This window comes from Schistocerca piceifrons, chromosome 8, assembly GCF_021461385.2.
Source record: "Schistocerca piceifrons isolate TAMUIC-IGC-003096 chromosome 8, iqSchPice1.1, whole genome shotgun sequence".
Lineage (NCBI taxonomy): Eukaryota > Metazoa > Arthropoda > Insecta > Orthoptera > Acrididae > Schistocerca > Schistocerca piceifrons.
Genome location: NC_060145.1, coordinates 97084597 through 97105003, shown reverse-complemented (window position 1 = coordinate 97105003; position 20407 = coordinate 97084597). Strand labels below are relative to the sequence as shown.

The 20407-nt window shown below is 39.4% G+C and overlaps 1 protein-coding gene across 1 annotated transcript; it reads right to left on the bottom strand.

Moving 5' to 3' along the window:
* Positions 1-696: 696 nt before the first annotated feature.
* On the bottom strand, positions 697-4349 carry LOC124711184 (DNA repair endonuclease XPF). Its single transcript, XM_047241113.1, has one exon. It carries the CDS (start codon positions 3805-3807, stop codon positions 1162-1164), a length of 2646 nt encoding a protein of 881 aa, XP_047097069.1. The 5' UTR covers positions 3808-4349; the 3' UTR covers positions 697-1161.
* Positions 4350-20407: the final 16058 nt, after the last annotated feature.

Below are 20407 nucleotides of genomic sequence, written 5' to 3'. Positions count from 1 at the left end.
TCAAATATAGATTAAAGAGGTTTCTATACCCTAGAGGAATTCTTGAATAGAGACTATTTGTTAATTTAAAAAAAAGAAAAGGAAGAAGAAACAGAGGAAGAACTATAAATGGCCAGCACTGATCTGTTAACATGTTCCACATCATAACATTTATCGCAAATTTGATCTATGGAACAAAGCACTACAACTATAATATGCAAACCCCAAACTTACATTTGACCCAGATCAACAGTTCCCACGTATGAGTTACTTTATAACAAACTTCTCAGTAAAATAAAAGCAAGTACAAATGGGGACAAGTTATAATTTAGATAAATGAGTATGCACAGAAAAAAAGACCATTAAAAACAGACTACATAACTGGTTGCATCAATTCTTTATCCTCTTAGTAATATTAGGAAAAAGTAGATTGCTACACACCATAAAGATGACACACACAGTAGCAGACAGACACAATGAACAGGCTGTTATACGTTAAGTCTCTGGCTAAAGCCTTCTTCCAACAAGCATTCATACAACCAAGCACACCTCATGCACACTTGACTGCCATCTCCAGTCCAACCAGCAGCTCCGGTCTGAACATGCACACACATTGTACATGAGCAGTGTGACTCAACTTGAAGATATCTGTGTATCCATAATTATCTACGTAATTCATTATGTGTGTATTAAGGATCAGAAACCATCACTGCAATATTTACAAACAGGTCTTTATTTACAAACAAAATAGCACACAGATTCGTTGTAGCAATCTTTCTCCTGTTACACATTTATCAAACATGGAGCACAAACTAGCATGTTACAATAAATGGAAACTCCATGTGCCTTAAAATCACTTGTATATGGATTGCTATACTTAGGCCTATATGGTGAGATTGTGCAGTCCCCTAACTCGCAAAACTTGAGTCACAAAGTTCTTTCTGCTGAAGAATAACAAAGGAATTCACAAAATATTTAAAAAAGAAAGTACTGTTGTGTCATACTTGTGTGAGTTGTAATTTATGAACATCATAGTAGCTGTGTAGCCAATTCATTAATACTGCTGCACACATAATAATTTCTTCTGACATAACATTTGTTAAATTCGTACCATATGATATGAAATAGCACATGTTTACAAAATTTAGAAGCATAAATTCGAACAGTAAAAACAAATTGTACTCAAGTTCTATTCTTTTTAAATGAAATGCCTCTTCCTCTACCTCTGAAGGACTTTCCTCCCCTTTTGGTAGATTTTGAATCTTCTGTAGGTTGGTAACTTTTGTGCAATGCATTGTACAGGCTCTCTGCCTCTCCACTGTTATTCACCAATTTTAGAAGCTCATCTTTTGAGAGTGAAAGCAAATGGTCCAGTGATCTGCCATAAATAAGCAACTTCCGTATGTTTTTTGAATTTACACCTGGCAACTTAGCTATGAAATCATGAATTGCTGGATTAAAGCGGTCCAAGTCAATTTCTTGTTCCAGTTCAGCCCCAATTGCAACTGCTGTTTCTGAATTTGGTTCAGGTTGGCCTTGCTTAAGCTCCTCAAACAGCTGAGCTGTTGCATAAGCATTCTGAGACCAAACAATACGCAGCTTTGGAAAGTGCAGAGTAAGCAACTGGAGCCGCGCACATACGTCATTTGACGACATGCTGTCACTCAAATAATACTGACCTTGCATGGCAAAAGGTTTATTCAATTCATATTCTATCAACAGCATTGGTTTCTTGTAGTGGCGTGTCATCGTAAGAGCTTGGTTGTATAGTCTACCAGAATTTAAAGACCCGATCAGATCATTTATGCTTTTGCGCTCTACACAAATATCAGGAGAAAGAATGTAATCCCCAACATGCAAAGTAACAGGGTCAATTTCAATACCTCGTTTGTGGATGAGCGAAGGCAGGTCACTGCGGAACTCCCTCATATCAACTATGACTGTTGGCTTTGATTTTTTCTCTTCCTGTTTCATTAATATTCCTCCCTTTCTTGTATTGACTGTTTCATTAGCTTTGGAGCTGTCCCGTGCCAGGTGAGGATTGTCATCACTCAAACCACTCTGATTTTCAGCAATAACCATTGTGGATTTAGTTCTAATCAAATATTCAAATGCTTCCTTCTCCCGTCGCAATGTTGTCAAATAAGCTTGTTCTTCCACTGATGATCCGTACAAAACGAAATACACAACAACATTGACTTCTGAAAAAGTGGCATGGAAAACCTCCAAACGGCGTATTGCAGTCATGTCAGCATCATACATAACTACAAATTTTGGTTTGTATTCTTTTAAAGTCTTTACCAGGGAAAGAGGATCTCCATTTTTCTTGAATGGCTGAATCATTATTACAGGTGGGTAATATTCACTTTCATTTGATGGCTGGGAAGCTTCATCTAATTCCACATACTGACCTTCATCTGATTCTGGACCATCATTTTCACTTTTAACTTTCTGAGACAACATGTAGGAATCACGTGGCTCTGAATCTCCACCAATCTCCTGACTTGTATTGATATTCATTTCCACATCCTCTTCATTTTCTTCTTTAACTTCTGCTGCAGCTTCAGTGAACTTTGGTACTTTACACTTAAAAATTTTCTGATATAAATGGAGCAACATAGTCTTCCCACCAAGAACTAAGTACTGCTTCAGTTGTTCGCAGGTTTGTTTGTCATTCACCAAAATTAATATCTTCTCAGACTGTGAGGATCGTGGGCCTTTTCTAATATTCTCGTCGATTTCTTTCAAAATTTCTGACAATACCTGCCATTTGGGCACTTGTTCAGGATCAACGACTGCATCCTTCTCCGAAGAGTTCTCATCTTTGCTCTTTACGATTGCCTGTGCTCTCTGTTTTGCAACAAGGAACAATGTCTCAGCAGAATCAAGGAGCAACCAACCGGAACTTTTGAGTGCATATTCAGTGCGCCTCATAGTATTTATTATAGAATAAAAGGTTACTGAATCACAACGAGTCAATGAGATTAAAATATACCTAAGGGTTTTGAGATCAGCAACCAACTGTTTTGTTTTTCCACTCAACTGATTCCACACTGGATCAAGCTGATTCTGAAGAATTTTGTGGAAAGATTTTGCTATTGCATTTTCTGTTGTAAGCTCATCTAGATCGAGGCTTGAATTTCCATTCTTCAACTCTTTTATTGAAATACTTATTAAATCTAAAACTGCAGCCTGAATCTGAAGCATTGCTGGTGTCATAGTAACATGCAGTTCTATGACGTCGAGTTTATACTTTGTCAGACTGGTATTTACTGTTGACTGAAATCGTGGCCATAAGTATAAGTTACAGAGAAACAGCGTCTTCATAATATGTTCCACTTGGGCAAAACCGACCGTGAACGCCTGTGCTGAGTTTGAAAAAGCTTTTATGAACCCAGTTTTATTCTTTTGCCTATAGAGGCGAACTGCAAAGGCCTCGTGGCATGTTTCTAAAATGTTATGTGCGCGGAAAACCAGAAAACCTGTGACGTTCGCAATCGGGATCCGTTCTTTTAGCAAATCTACAACCAATATCTGTGGAGACACGAATAGGACACCACCCTCCAAATACAGTCTCTCTCTTTCTGCTGTCTGAAATTCGGTAGTAATAATTTTCGGAATAGGCGTCACACCATCGGCCTTTAGTTCGGAAATAAAATACTCTTCTTCTTTCGTAATTGTGCCAAGGACTATAACTAAATTTCCTGGGTCACAATAAACTTTCAACAAACTAATGAACACAGTTTCCAAACCAAGACCTTTAGCCGTAATTACAAGTCCATCCTGGTGCAATACATCCAGAAACATCTGATTCTCATATTCGAGCATTTTTCTTGCTGTTTAATTTATATCTGATAAGAAAATAAAAGTTCCATGTCATGCGTCAGCACGCAGCATATGAACCACACAATTTGGTGTAGATCACGTACTTAATGTAAGTGTTGCCTTCTTCCTCTTCTTGTTGGCCATAACTGCAATGAACTGATACCTGGATGTCACGACGACTTTGTGCTGTTAGTATTACACATAAAACATGGCAACATAACCAACGAGCGGCTTTTCACAGGACGAAGAAAATTCTTTTCGAACTTCACAATAGATTTCGTTTTCCATAAATCTCCACACCATTGATGTCCAACTCGCTATATTTCTCTAAACACCACCAAACATTACAATCTGTTTACCAACAACAACTACTTTAACGGTGTTCAAAGATGCTCCTTCTCCTCCAGAGTTTATGTCCTTTTTTTCACACCAGTAAGCTGATCGACATTTCCCGGAACTTCAAGGCGTTATTTCGTAGTTGACGGTAGATCGTCATAATGCGGAGAAATTTAAAGTAGCCTGTAGTGACTGCTGTTTCACTTATTGATGAGGAACAGAGAGAGTCTGTGTTAGAAAAAAATGTTAAACAATCGAGACTCTATACAAGGAGCCGGAAGTGGAGGAGTCATCGTTCTATAAATATTTCAGTATGTCTAAAAAAACAGTTTTTTACGTCTTAAGCCAGATGCAAATAAAAATTACGAAGAGAAATTCAAGATTTAGGTGTCCAATATCACCACGACAGAAGCTGATGATTTGTCTACAGTATGTCTAGATGGACTGTTTTAGTGTACTTTAACTATTTTTACACATATTTCTGCTACCTGCTGTTCGTCATTAATTTTTTATGAATCTTATTTTAAACTTCTGCATGCAGAATAAGCTTTTCTCCCAGTATTCTTTTCGTTATTCCGCTGGAAAAATCGTGAATAAAGCACACTGAACAAGATATGTATCATTTATTTTGCAATGCATTTCTTCAATAGCTAAATCAAAATATATTAACTTACTATTGTCTTCCAGTACATATTACGATGTTTTCGTAATAGCAGTCAGTGGTGAATACTTTCCTATTAGTTCACACTGTCTAGTTAGTGTAACAGTTGCTTGACAAGCAGGTTACACTACGGCCCGCAGAAATATTCTTCCTGAGAAACCTTGACGTGACGTGACATGTTGATGACGTTCCATTGAAATGGTGTGCGAATACCACCATTTGAACTCCCGATGAGGATATTTTGACATGACGATGACAATGCGTCAAGTGTGGATCCACCTTTATTCTAGGAGGTTAGAATTTAACCAGAATCTTTTGACGTAACAGTGACGTACCACCAAGCGTTAATCCATCTTTATTCAAGGAGGTTAGAATTTAACCTTCTTGTTGTGACAAGCATACGGTCTTTTATTCCTTTGCGTAAGTTCGTGTTATTTTCTAGCAAATGTTCCGTGGTTCGTGTTTTAAGTGCCTTCATTTTTCAAATGGCTCTGACCTCTATGGAACTAAAAATCTGAGGTCATCAGTCCCCTAGAACTTAGAACTACTTAAACCTAACTAACCTAAGGACATCACACACATCCTTGCGCGAGGCAGGATTCGAACCTGCGACCGTAGCGGTCGCGAGGTTCCAGGCTGAAGCGCCTAGAACGCCAGCCAGCTCCTTCTTTTTTATCCAAGAACTAAATCTCATTCATCATGCTATGCCCAGAAAGTCATAGGACTAAAAAATTGTTAATTTAAGGCCAATTGACAGTGACCATAACGTCACGTCCCAGCCCTCACGATACACAGCCATGCACTGATCTCCATGTTTCGTTTCGTTGTGGTTTTCGTGGTTAATATAATTTCTTTTTGTTCGTTATTTGTTATAAATTGTTTAGTTTCGTTATTTCCTTTATTAAACTTTATAATAAATGACGAAAGATTAATTGAAGCAGTGTGGCAGCAATCTGAATTGTACAACACGAGTGTATTGAATTACTTGCCCACTGCTACAGTTATAAAGTGAATGTTTATACATACCTGTACCGTATTTAATATCTTACAACGAATTGCATTGTAGTATGGCTGCAACTTGAAGTGAAAACAATATCGTGGGTAAAATCAGATTGATTAGTAAGTGGAATTTATTTGTATGTTTTCAGGCATTTGCAGTGTTTCGTAAAGAAATGGATTGAAGCCTTCAGACACTGCAAGTTGTTTGTTTAAATATGTGTTTTTGTTGGGCTTATTTATTGTTAAGTAGCTTTCTGGATTGTGTTTGAAACAGTTTAGCAAATCAGTGGTCAATCTATATGTGGTTTCACTAGCTAACTCCAGTAAAAATAAGGCACTTGAGCTGTTAAAAACCAAATCAAAAACTTAAAGAAAACCTATAAATCTTGAAGGAATGGTATTGAGGGAGATATGACTATTGCACAAAATTTGCACTGGACTGGCAACATAACTTAACCTTAAACAAACCAGTTTTTCATAGGATATCATGGCAGCTCTGAACACTGTGTTCCTTTTAATAATTCTGGGCGCAATTTGAGGTAACAAATGAAAAACCTGATGCTTCGACTTCCTAAAATATAAAATGAATATTTCTCTTCCTCCTTGTATAGTGTATAAAATTCCCCTACTGTGCCATGTAATGACATTTTTCGGACCCACTCTCTTTTTTGTGTTGTTTTGCACTTCTGTCTTCCTTCTCTAATATACACACTATCCCTGCTAGCTGTAAACCATTTGAGTCCAATAAATGTCATTTTGGTACAAATGTTGACTCCAGCATCCACATATACAAACTACCACTTTGTGTGTAAAAACATTTGAAAACCACCTTGCGAAGGTCGCAGTTTCCGCGAAAAACAGTTATAGACAACCATGCGAATTGATATGACCAGAACTGATTTGACCTGACATCCCATGTCGTGACGGACAGTGTGAATACACCTTGACATGACGGTGCCATGATGTGATGGTGCCGTGAAGGCCAGTGTGAATTGGCCTTTACGTAATGTTTGACTTTCTTTGCATCAATCAAGTCTCAAGAACATTCTCAAGGCAACAAAACGTTCTCTGTGGAAGTTCTCAGTCTCACATAAATAAAAAATTCGTATTCTCTAATGAGCCAGTTCCTTCTCGCTACCTCCCGTCCATCTTGAGAAGGTTTTCAGTGTGGGTGTTATTTGTTATGTAACAAGTCTGGCAAACAACACAGGTGTAAAGTTACATTTCATTCACCTCACTCAAACAGGTAAACCATTCAGTGTACAAATATGAAACTGGCATCACTGTTTTCTGGAAGAGTTGCAGTATGGTTGGGTTAAAGATTAAAGGGACCAAGTTGCAGTATGTTTCGATTTTACTTTTATTTGCGGCAGCAAATTATCAAGACGTTTACAGACAGTTTAAGATGATGCATTTTCTGACGATGTTACCGAATTTTCGACATGCAGGAAACCTTTTTGTTATTGAAGTTAGGTGAAAACATTATGTGGACGAAATCTTAAGATTACGTGACTTTTTATCTGCTCCAAACCAGAACTCTGTCAAATTTTTCTAACACGAAATAATTTTGGTTAAATACGATGTATAGTGGTCCACTCTCACATCAAATACGTAAGCACTCGCCCAAGATGTTAGTTATGAGAAACAGATCACTAGGTTTGTAATAAACCAGGTATTAATTTTTCTGATCCACCTACTTATTTCTAACAAAAGAAAATATAAGATTTATACTATGAGAAAACATGATGATGAAGATCCGAAAATGTCAGTAACAGAGTTGTCTGGTTCATATCTCATAAGTGTTTCCATACACTAGTCTGGAAACCTGGGTCTGCTAAATAGCGCAAAAATGTTTTTATTTTCGCTTCGTTTGAAAGGTCATGATTTCCGAGAAGGAAGTTGTTAAACCTTCTGCAGTATCTCTCTTCAATATTTCTTTGTGCAAGATATATTTCTTTTCGCCTTCCAAGCAACATAAATTCTGCCATTTTAACTAAAACAATTTGATAAAACTTAACCTCAGAGAGAACGTACGCAGCTCGAAGAATGTTAGAGAGGTCACTTCAAAAAACGGAGAATGTTCTCAGTTGTGAGAAGCTTCTCTAGTTTTATTCAGACGAAATCGGAGAATTTTATCTGTTTTGAGCAATATCCCCCACCGTTTTACTCACGCTGAGAACGTTCTCGGCTGAAGTATGCTCTCTGACTCACTTCATTCATGCGAACCTGAGGATGTTCTCCGAAATGTCGAGTAAAAGTATAGTCTCCGTTTTACTCATACGATCCAGCAATCAGTGTGCTCTGCCTGCTCATAACGATTACACGAGTTACGTATGTTGTTCTTACTAATATATAGTGCGGAATTCGTACCTCTTTGGTGTGTAACTGTTGTGCTATCACACCACTAGTACCCCTTTTTCCAAAGAGGTGACCCCTAATACCTGGGTCGAGCCGCGATTTTGTCCCCGCGTCAGTTACGTCATCAGGAATGCCGACGTTAGAAACGGTACAACCTCATTGTTTCTTCGGCAGTGCCAACATTTTTCAACAAGTTCTCGTGAATTCCATGAACATTCCGTGAGCAAAATCGCTAAATATCCACAAAGGCTTGGACAATACTACAATGCCTAACGGCATAGCGACAATGTCTTCATTGCCCGCCATATCTTTGGAGCAACGTCGCATAGCCGCTGATGCCAAGCAACAAATTGTGCCACGATGAGTGTCGAATTTACCAAGTGACTTCCCGATAAACATTACAGACTTGACGCCGAGTGAATCTCTTCCTGGTACTTAAGACAAAAGCGCAACAGAGAATCACAATAAACAATGGCCAGCCGCCTCCATAACAAACGTTAATCAAGTGCCTTCGACTTTTGAGCAGGACAAAACATCGTGTATTCCAGCGGTAGTAATTAGTAACATGAAGACACTCGCATTAACGACTGAGCCATTCGGACGCCTCCCAGAGTACCGTTATGATTGAACAATAATAGCTGATGCCATACTACTCCGTCTTTATGTTTCTTCATTCATCTGCGAACAGACTGTGGTATCAAGGTTTACATCGCCTTTCAGTACTTGTTCATTTCTATTTTCCAAATCTGGTCCTGACCATTGCGACTAAACGCCAGTTTCGCGAGACGGACTATGGCGTCACTCATATTCCAGTCATGTGGAGCATCACAACCGACTCGCTTCCGTTCCAGCGCTGTGCTTCGCATTTACATCACCAGCACCAGAAGCAACTATGGACTCTGAGAACGCGTTTTTCATGACCTCACCTTGGAAAGGTCAGATACCACTGCCTCCTGGTCCGAGTGACATCACTTCTGTGTCAGCTGAGTTGTGAATGACTGCATGTCTGCATGAAGTCCATGAGACATGGACTGTGCTGCTGGATAATAAATGGACCACATCTTCCTTCTTTATGGTGCCAGGACCTCAGGCCCACTCTCACATACTTTCCATCACCAATGACACCTGACATCGGGAAAGTCGTACCTACCGTGTCGGTCCCAGAACTTCAACCACAAGTGTGGCTATTCTTTGAACAGCCACCTGAGTTCTATGCACATCGCAATGTGTCACTGACGCAACCCACGCCGTGACATGACTCCCCTTGTCACGTGCCTCCCTACGTCGTACCGCATTTCCTGCCCGTGTCATGCATGATGTTCCTGCTCCATGCCACGCTCACCTCGCGATCAGTGGCGTTTCCTGATTTGGATTTTAAGGCTTTGGCAAAAAAGCTGTGTTTTGGTTTACACATCAGCTCTCTTTTTGTGAAAATCAGAGTAAACGCATTTGTGAGACTACATAGCGTTATACGAGTTGGGAGGTTTCCAGTCCTATGTCTTTAAGTGCAAAACTTTTTTTCCAGGTCGTGATCCAGTGTAAGTCGAAAATTGCAGCACAAATTGCTCATGGAAGAGACAACACATTTATAACTAAATTAAATGGACACAGTGATGTTTCAGTTGTTTGACACATGTGTAAAGAACAATGAGTTAACAAGGAAAACCTCGTGTCTGGCCCTTTTAGTACATTAATGCAGATCGTCACTGTATAATTAATAAAATAAAACAAGGTCGAAAAGTTATGCAGAACAGTTGAACCTACAGGGTAGGCTCCCTGAAAACTTATCCAGCCTACTGAATTATAATCGAATAATATGTATTGAGGACATACTCTCAATACAAATAAGTAAATAAATAATGCATAGACACTGAAATTTTGCAACAGTGGAACACAAGAGTATCGCTCTTAAAGGGAGACAGCAGGTAATTTTAATCGCTATTCTGCCAATGCTGTTACACCTTTTGAATAGATACACTTTTCAAAAGAACTATAAGTGTTAAAACAGTGAAATTTTAACTGAATATATGCCTGCATTTACAAGTAATATACACAAAAGACCTCTTATTCATTTGAAGAATTTTGTTCAATCTTTCACTAATAGTATTTCACCTTTTATATGTTAATTATTATAAAACAGTTTCCATTGGGTTGACGGTTCTTAGTTTACTTGTAATAAATTATTATGATCACGAGTACAAATTGATCAAACTTCATATTTTTAACCCAATTATTTTAGAAAACAATGTTACCAGAAAGTCAAAAATGTAGTTTTGAGAAAAATCAATTTAAAGTTTAGTATTGAAACTTTAATACAGTTATTAATTAGAATTACTTACCACTAATATTTTCCTACAGCATACTGACCATTATCTGAATGACACTGATCTTTTCTTTTCTTGGTTCCTCTTCTTTTCTTCTACCTCCTTTTGTGCATTTTAAATTAGCAATTTCTGCTTTGCAGATTCCCTCTTTATCTATTTGCACTAAGAATTTTGCAGTATTACCACTAGATTTTATGCACAGTTTTCTTGTTACACAGTCATTTAAGCATAAAATAGTGTTATAAACACCAAATTTGAAGGTTGTAATCTGGACAAATACAGCTTTTGGTAACCAGGTCCAAATGACAGAATTCACATATTCATTTAAATTTTGTGTTTCCCCACAAAGACATTCTTCAACAAAGTATCTTTATAATGATCTCTAAGTATAGGTTTAATTGCATTCATTACTGCTGGTAAAGAATGGTTTGAGGTCATATGTTGCCCTTCTCCTTCGCTTGTACCAAGTGTCAGGATCATTTGGGCAAAGATAGTGCAGAGGATTTTCAATATGGAAGAAGATAGTCCCTACAGCTTTTTTCATGTTTTCTAAATTCCCAACACTTCTTGTTATGGCCAACCTATAATAATTCTATAATTTACCTGTTTCAACATTTGTCAGGCAACCTTTAGCTTACCATCTTCCAGTACTATTTTTACTTTTCTTTTAATAATCTCCTCAGCCTGGACCCCATTCACTTCGGGATATTTCCTGTACATTCTAATATAGAAATTGTGACATTAGGACCATAGGGTTGTTCTGCACATATCTGGTCAAAAGCCTTGCTATCACCATCCCCTAAAACTGAGCATATCTACACCTCTTCTTGCCACTGAATGATTAAAAATCCTGAGGACTCCTGCTACTTCCATCTCACCACTTGGACCCATGTAATTCATCTGACATTTATGTTCATCCTCTTTCTCAGTTTCACTGCCACAAATTTTACAGTACTTGCTTAGAGTCTCTGCATCAGTAACTTGCCTGTATCAAATAATGTAGCTGTCACGACAACATTTAGTTAATTGTGGACATGTTTCAGCCAGCTGCCATCAAAACATGCACAAATCTCACCACTTTCACAGCTATCACTTTCCTTGAGTGCTTCTTTAGCTGCATCCTTCACTGAAATGTTAAAAGCTTCAGCAACAGCAGTTCCAATAATTTTATTGTAAGTCATAAATTTTGCAGGTGGATTTGGAATGTCAAGTAAAGTGCATAAGAGTTTGCCTGCCTCCATCCCTTTACCAAGACATCTGAGACCACAAAGTAGACTTATGTTTTTCTCATACAAATTATTATTTACCATTTCTGATGCCACTGTATAGCAAATGCATCACATTTTTTACAGTAATTTCCAAGAATTTTTGCCTATCGAAGTCGCGGGGTCAAACGATACATATCTAACATGCGATCCTAAATCGATCATACGACTCTGGTAGCGGGCGTTATGACCATTTCTATCTGTTTTCCGTCGTTCCCTTAGTTGCTCTCAGTTACATATCTCCGCGAATTATCTGTGAGATGGTAGGGGAACCCAGGCGATGTATGTCGGTAGTGAGTAGGTTGCCTGGTGTTCCTGACGTTTCTTTGGCGGATTCTCTCACATGGAAAAATCTAATTCAGAGCTTATCGAATGTAGAAAATTGTTTGACTTTTTGTCGCAAATATAGAGCACTACCAGAGGAGGAAAGGAGGGACTGTGTAGACTGTGGTGATATGAAGTGTGTAAAACTTCGTTAGAAGAGTTTCGATGCTGAAATACCGTTACAATTTCATTTAGGACAGTGCGGAAAACGAACGAGTATCGGGAAGAATACAAGGTTCGACTCTTCCAAATTATCTATCCGGACCAGCGTAAGTCTTCCATCTTGATGGATTCTAGACTAAACCTTGCAATCAACAGCATCGGAAATTGACTTATCTGGTAATACCGTGTGCGACTATTTCGGGTTTTGTAGAGAAGTGCGTTATGTGGTAGTGACGAACGGCAGTGTACTGATTAGTGGACCAAGTAAAGTTGTTGTAGTGGACGAATCTCACATAGCAAGAAGGAATAACCAGAGAGGACGACCTTCAAAGAGTGAAATCGATCATATTTGGGTATTTGGTGGAATAGAACGAGAGGCCCTGAAGTGCTTCATTGTCAGAGTATTGTACAGAGACAAAGTCAGTTTAGTGCATGTGATAAAGCACTTCAGACAGCCTGGTAGTAAAGTCATTACAGACGAGTTTGAGTCCTCTAAGACACTCAAAGCAGACGGATTTGAGCACGAGTTTGTCAACCACTCCATAGAGTTGGTGTCTTCAGATGACCCCAGTGTACACACACAGAACATCGAGCAGCTATGGAAATCTGTGAAGTCTTCCATTGAAAGAGAAGGGCGTCCAGGACTCTATTTGCACAATCTGCGTTTGCAGGAAAAAGTTAACGCATGTGATACTCTACCCATATTCTTATGTGATATCAGCATAGTTTACCTAGGCTTTGGTAAAAAGGGAATTGTTCCTGTAGCGTACACATCACATGGACTTTCACATGACAACACCGATGACGAGTAAGGTAAGTCTTTTCCTTAGTAATTACAAGTATTTTTGTAACTGTCTTCTTTTGTCGTTGATGTAGTGACCACTGTAAACATACTCATAACACCCGCCACCAGAGTCGCATGATCGATTTAGGATCGCACGTTCGATACGTATCTTTTGGACCCCGCGAATTCGATAGGCAATCATTTCTGGAAATTATCTTTTGTACAATTCAAAATCATGTTTGACGCAATCCCTCTGTGAAGACACTGATTCTCTCCTAGGGATACGTCACCACCATATATTCTGCACACACTAGTTTTGAAAATGAAATCATAGAGCATGCTAAGATTCACCATAATATTTACAAACGAGTGTTCATCTCCACAATCTAACTTGAAGACACTCCAGTTTCTTTCTTGAGGTGTTGATTATCATTACGTCTAACATTCTTTGTTCCTTTGATCCCCCAACCTCATTTACCTTTACGTATTTATCTCTTCTGAATTTTAATTTGGGCAAGAATTTCTTTATTCGCGGCATTTTTATGAAAACGTGCGAAACCAGAGAAAATATAAATCAACACTTACTTTACTCGTGACAAACTTCACTAAGTACAACCAATAATGGTCAGAAACAATAACGAACACGATCAGAACAATGAATGTGATGAATGTCGATGGTAGATACAGTGTAGGAAACCTTGACACGATAAAACAATAGAACAGGAAATAACATACAAGGAATAAAAGAAACCTGTGCATTATCTCTGCGTGGTGCAAAAAAGAAGGAGTGGCATCATAACTCATGAGTAACTTGAATTTATGTGAAACAATAACTGTTTTACGCAGGAAATAGGGGCACCTCAAATACGAAAAAATTTAAAAATCCATTTTTTGAGTCCGTCTGCCCTCTGTCCCCCTTAAGCCTAATGTTACTTCCACAGCAAAACTACGAAAATTAGTTGTATTTAGGGGGTGAGTGATATGAACTCTTCACTTCATTCAAAAAACATTATAATGGGGAAATCGATACTTTCTCTCTCCCTCTCTCTCTCTCTTTCTCTCTCTTGCGATAAATGAATACTGAAAACAAAAAAATGGCTCTGAGCACTATGGGACTCAACTACTGTGGTCATCAGTCCCCTAGAACTTAGAACTACTTAAACCTAACTAACCTAAGGACATCACACACATCCATGCCCGAGGCAGGATTCGAACCTGCGACCGTAGCAGTCGCGCGGTTCCCGACTGCGCGTCTAGAACCGCTAGACCACCGCGGCCGACATACTGAAAACAGTCAAACGCCAACTCGAAAAAAGATAAATTTACCTAACTGACCAACTTGTTTAAATGAACTGAAGACATTGCTATGAAGCTGTTTCATAAATGTGAGTTCTTGACTCTACAAAAAGGCCTAAATTCGACATAATACATGTCCGCAGTCACCTTATTCATTTGAAGGCGATGCAGAGAGGTGAGGAGACTCCAGCAGCCGTGCCACAGGGTGTAACGAGACTCGGCGATGAGTGTGCGAGGTGGCACTGCTGAGTGTCGTGTTCGTCCCCACAGTGAGAGTTATGCACACAACTGTCAGGAATGGCTATGACGAACATCGACTGGTCAGTTGGCGTCGCTATTAGGTCGTCCCCCATCTTTTCATTGGAAGTACCGATGCTGCATTTGTGAAGACAATGAAATGGCGTAAATGAACCTTCCTTGCTCACTCAAAGGCGGAGCACCTACCTTAGTATTGAGTGTGTGTTCGTCTCCACAGTAAGTGCTGGTTGAAGTGAACATCACCAGAATCTCAGACCGTGGTACAACAACCGAGTTAGAAAACTGCTGCGGAAGCAAAGGGAACTTCACAGCAAACATAAACATAGCCAAAGCCTTGCAGACAAACAAAAATTACGCGAAGCTAAATGTAGTGTGAGGAGGGCTATGCGAGAGGCGTTCAATGAATTCGAAAGTAAAGTTCTATGTACTGACTTGGCAGAAAATCCTAGGAAATTTTGGTCTTATGTCAAAGCGGTAGGTGGATCAAAACAAAATGTCCAGACACTCTGTGACCAAAATGGTACTGAAACAGAGGATGACAGACTAAAGGCCGAAATACTAAATGTCTTTTTCCAAAGTTGTTTCACAGAGGAAGATTGCACTGTAGTTCCTTCTCTAGATTGTCGCACAGATGACAAAATGGTAGATATCGAAATAGACGACAGAGGGATAGAGAAACAATTAAAATCGCTCAAAAGAGGAAAGGCCTCTGGACCTGATGGGATACCAGTTCAATTTTACACAGAGTACGCGAAGGAACTTGCCCCCCTTCTTGCAGCGGTGTACCGTAGGTCTCTAGAAGAGCGTAGCGTTCCAAAGGATTGGAAAAGGGCACAGGTCATCCCCGTTTTCAAGAAGGGACGTCGAACAGATGTGCAGAACTATAGACCTATATCTCTAACGTCGATCAGTTGCAGAATTTTGGAACACGTATTGTGTTCGAGTATAATGACTTTTCTGGAGACTAGAAATCTACTCTGTAGGAATCAGCATGGGTTTCGAAAAAGACGGTCATGTGAAACCCACCTCGCGCTATTCGTCCACGAGACTCAGAGGGCCATAGACACGGGTTCACAGGTAGATGCCGTGTTTCTTGACTTCCGCAAGGCGTTCGATACAGTTCCCCACAGTCGTTTAATGAACAAAGTAAGAGCATATGGACTATCAGACCAATTGTGTGATTGGATTGAGGAGTTCCTAGATAACAGGACGCAGCATGTTATTCTCAATGGAGAGAAGTCTTCCGAAGTAAGAGTGATTTCAGGTGTGCCGCAGGGGAGTGTCATAGGACCGTTGCTATTCACAATATACATAAATGACCTGGTGGATGACATCGGAAGTTCACTGAGGCTTTTTGCAGATGATGCTGTGGTGTACCGAGAGGTTGTAACAATGGAAAATTGTATTGAAATGCAGGAGGATCTGCAGCGAATTGACGCATGGTGCAGGGAATGGCAATTGAATCTCAATGTAGACAAGTGTAATGTGCTGCGAATATACAGAAAGATAGATCCTTTATCATTTAGCTACAAAATAGCAGGTCAGCAACTGGAAGCAGTTAATACCATAAATTATCTGGGAGTACGCATTAGGAGTGATTTAAAATGGAATGATCATATAATGTTGATCGTCGGTAAAGCAGATGCCAGACTGAGATTCATTGGAAGAATCCTAAGGAAATGCAATCCGAAAACAAAGGAAGTAGGTTACAGTACGCTTGTTCGCCCACTGCTTGAATACTGCTCAGCAGTGTGGGATCCGTACCAGATAGGGTTGATAGAAGAGATAGAGAAGATCCAACGGAGAGCAGCGCGCTTCGTTACAGGATCATTTAGTAATCGCGAAAGCGTTACGGAGATGATAGATAAACTCCAGTGGAAGACTCTGCAGGAGAGACGCTCAGTAGCTCGGTACGGGCTTTTATTGAAGTTTCGAGAACATACCTTCACCGAAGAGTCAAGCAGTATATTGCTCCCTCCTACGTATATCTCGCGAAGAGACCATGAGGATAAAACCAGAGAGATTAGAGCCCACACAGAGGCATACCGACAGTCCTTCTTTCCACGAACAATACGAGACTGGAATAGAAGGGAGAACCGATAGAGGTACTGAAGGTACCCTCCGCCACACACCGTCAGGTGGCTTGCGGAGTATGGACGTAGATGTAGATGTAGATGTCGCCCTGTCCGGGGATGCGGTGACCTCAGGTGTGCAGGGGTGAACGGGAAAACCAAGGGCGTATATTGTGGTGTCACACCTTTCCCATAGCTAGTGGTGTGTTAGACATCTGTGTGGAGGTCTTACAGTGTTTGTGTAAATTAGAAATATTATCGGTGAAACTGTATTAGATCAAAAAATCGATCAGAAATAACCTGAGAGGTCATTTTATCAGGTAAAATAAATGAAAAAGGAAAAACCGAAAGCAGTCTAAATAAAGTTATTAGGACTCCAAATCCATCCTTCTTTCCCTGTGCAGAAATTTCTTGGTTACTGCTTCGTAGAACCTGGATTTTTCCTCTTGTAAGTTGGCAAGTAATTCTTTCTCCATGGGAATAAGACTTAAGTTAGTCACCCAGTTTGCGTTAGAGTAGAGCGACAGTGGGTGTGCATCCTGTGTGGAGGTCTTACAGTTTTTGTGTAAATTAGAAATATTATCGGTGAAACTGTATTAGATCAAAAAATCGATCAGAAATAACCTGAGAGATCATTTTATCAGGTAAAATAAATGAAAAAGGAAAAACCGAAAACAGTCTAAATAAAGTTATTAGGACTCCAAATCCATCCTTCTTTCCATGTGCAGAAATTTCTTGGTTACTGCTTCGTAGAACCTGGATTTTTCCTCTTGTAAGTTGGCAAGTAATTCTTTCTCCATGGGAATAAGACTTAAGTTAGTCACCCAGTTTGCGTTAGAGTAGAGCGACAGTGGGTGTGCATCCTGTGTGGAGGTCTTACAGTTTTTGTGTAAATTAGAAATATTATCGGTGAAACTGTATTAGATCAAAAAATCGATCAGAAATAACCTGAGAGATCATTTTATCAGGTAAAATAAATGAAAAAGGAAAAACCGAAAACAGTCTAAATAAAGTTATTAGGACTCCAAATCCATCCTCCTTTCCATGTGCAGAAATTTCTTGGTTACTGCTTCGTAGAACCTGGATTTTTCCTCTTGTAAGTTGGCAAGTAATTCTTTCTCCATGGGAATAAGACTTAAGTTAGTCACCCAGTCTGCGTTAGAGTAGAGCGACAGTGGGTGTGCATCCTCTTTAGTGATGAGAAGGACCTCTCAGCAGATGCTGTTGTAGAAGGAGTTGCTGAGTCCAGCAATGCTAAATTGTAATCTTCTGAAAATCCACTCATTAAATTCATCTCCAATAGATAATTTACAACCTGAATTTGTGTTTTTTCGAGCCCTTCATTATGAGCATACTATATGCTCTGGTGTCTGCTTACACTGAAAACACTGCCATAAATATTATTCACTTTATTCAATAAATCGTTAGGAAAATTCTCTCTTTTTTTAAAAAAAAGCAATTGTTCTTGGATTTATTAAAATAAAATACTCCAGCTTTACGAATAATTCAAAATCTAACTGCTAACTGATTTCTGGTGTTATAAATTATTTCATAATAAATCTTGCTGTACTTCAGTCTTCAATTTTCTCCTTTTTATTTGAATCACCTCTTCATTTTCCACAGTACCCTGAATGGAAGACAACACTGCTTCGAAATTCTCTCTTTATTGTTGCAGCTACTTTTGAAATTCTGTAATTTTCGTACTGGCATACAAAATGGCAATGTTTTTGGATTGAAGTATTCTAAACAAAACATCTGAATGGGCAAGTAAGTTGGATAAAGAATGTTCAATAAATCCTTTAGGCCACTACAAAATCCGTTTTGTGGTCATTGCAGTAACATGGTCGAATTTCCACTTTCATAAACTTATTCAAAGGACATTATCAATGCTTCCCCGTTGTCACAAACTGTATGAATAAGCCTAGAGGTAAAACTCCATCGGGTATTAGACAATGATGGCAGTTTTCGGGAAATGAATGTTGAAAGCTCATGTAACTTCTTAGAAGAATGAGAAAAAAACGTAGGCAGTGGTTTAAGACCAGAAGAAATACATTCTGATGATTGTTGAATACTGGGTTCATTACTTGAGCATAGTTGTGCGTAAACATAGCCTCAGGATACTTTTCCAGAACTTTACTTTGGAGTCCATTTAGGTGGCCACTTATGATGGCAGCGCCATCATAGGTCTGGGCAGTTAAACCTTCAGTTATATTGTTCCACTATTTCATCGACACGATAAAAAGATTTGTTGCAGCTCTGTCAGCCTCACATCGCGAAACATAAGAAATCGTTCCACTACTTTTTTCTGTGACACTCAAAAGTTATGGGATACAGTTGATAACTGCGATTTATTGCTTATATCTGATGTTTCACCATGCATAATACCCCCAAAATCGATACTCTCAATTTCATTACAAATTTCCTCTCGCATAACATCACCTACTGCATTTATTAATTCATTTTGAACGCTTGCCGATGTGCTGCAGAAAACTGTGGACTAAATGTTCTTTCAACGGAGGATCAAACATGTCATTTGCAAGAAGAAATTCCATGTAATTTCATTTGTTTGCACATTCTGAATATTCCTCATGGCCTCAAAAGGTTAGCCCCTGCTTCGCTACACAGCACATTACATTAATTAATCTGTTCAATATTTCCCTGTTCTTTCTTACTTTCTCATTGTGCAATTCTGTTTCTGTCCTTCGCTGAGAACTCAAAAGAATGTCTATCCTGGCAGGACATACAATAAATTTGTTGTATGTTAAAGAAGTAGAAAGGTGAATTTCAGACTCACCATGTTTCTTCACTGCAGCATTGAGATGATTTAAATCACAATATTCTTGCTTATTCCAAACAGTTTTCATTGTAGCAAATAACAGACAGGTCCAACAATAAAACCTGTTCGTCTCATCACAGCCGCAAATCCAGTCTGATAACTCGTACATCTGCTAACAAAAATGCCTGTCGAATCCCTTTTTAAGTTGAACAAGATACTGTTGAATTAGGACATGGTCTGCCATTGTCAATAATTTGTTCCTTCTCTGTGTCAGATAGTAATTAAAAAGGACTGTGTAATAGTTTTTGCACAATGCTTTCACCACCCATTTCAAAACAACTAGTCTTCACATACCCAAGAAACACAAAGTTTAAGAACACAACAGCAGTCAGACAGCCAGCAACATACTAAGTCGTTGGCTTAAGAAACAACGTCCTGGCTGCAGTCTGGCTGACGAGTGGACGGAGCTGATGCACATGTAGTGATACCTGCTCAGCGAGGCATTCAGCTGCGAAGCAGTGCCAATGCCTTGGGCTCATGTTTAGGGCGTTGCATACGGCCAGGGCCAAGGCTGGTGGTAGACAGTTGAGGTAAAGCATTATCAAGCAAAATCACAGATATAATGTACTTTATACTGATTAAGAATAATATCATAATTTCATAATTTTAATCAGACATTGGCGCACGAGCCACAATCTCATCCACACACCCCCAGGAGATGCCACTGTTCGAGATGGCGCCTTACAATCAAACCATGGACGGCAATCATACCGTTCATCATCGTCTACCGATGTTCCGCACGGATTCTCTAGCGACGTGGTTTGCCCTTAGTGTCTGATGTCAGCCAGTAGCATCATTGGGGACAACGAGAAGTTCGCCTCTCTTCTTAACCACCTCGGCGACAGTGCGGACCTTATTAGTGACTTGCTTTCGGATGTTCCAGCTTCCCACAATTACGGAACTCCCGAAACACTACTCCTACAACGAC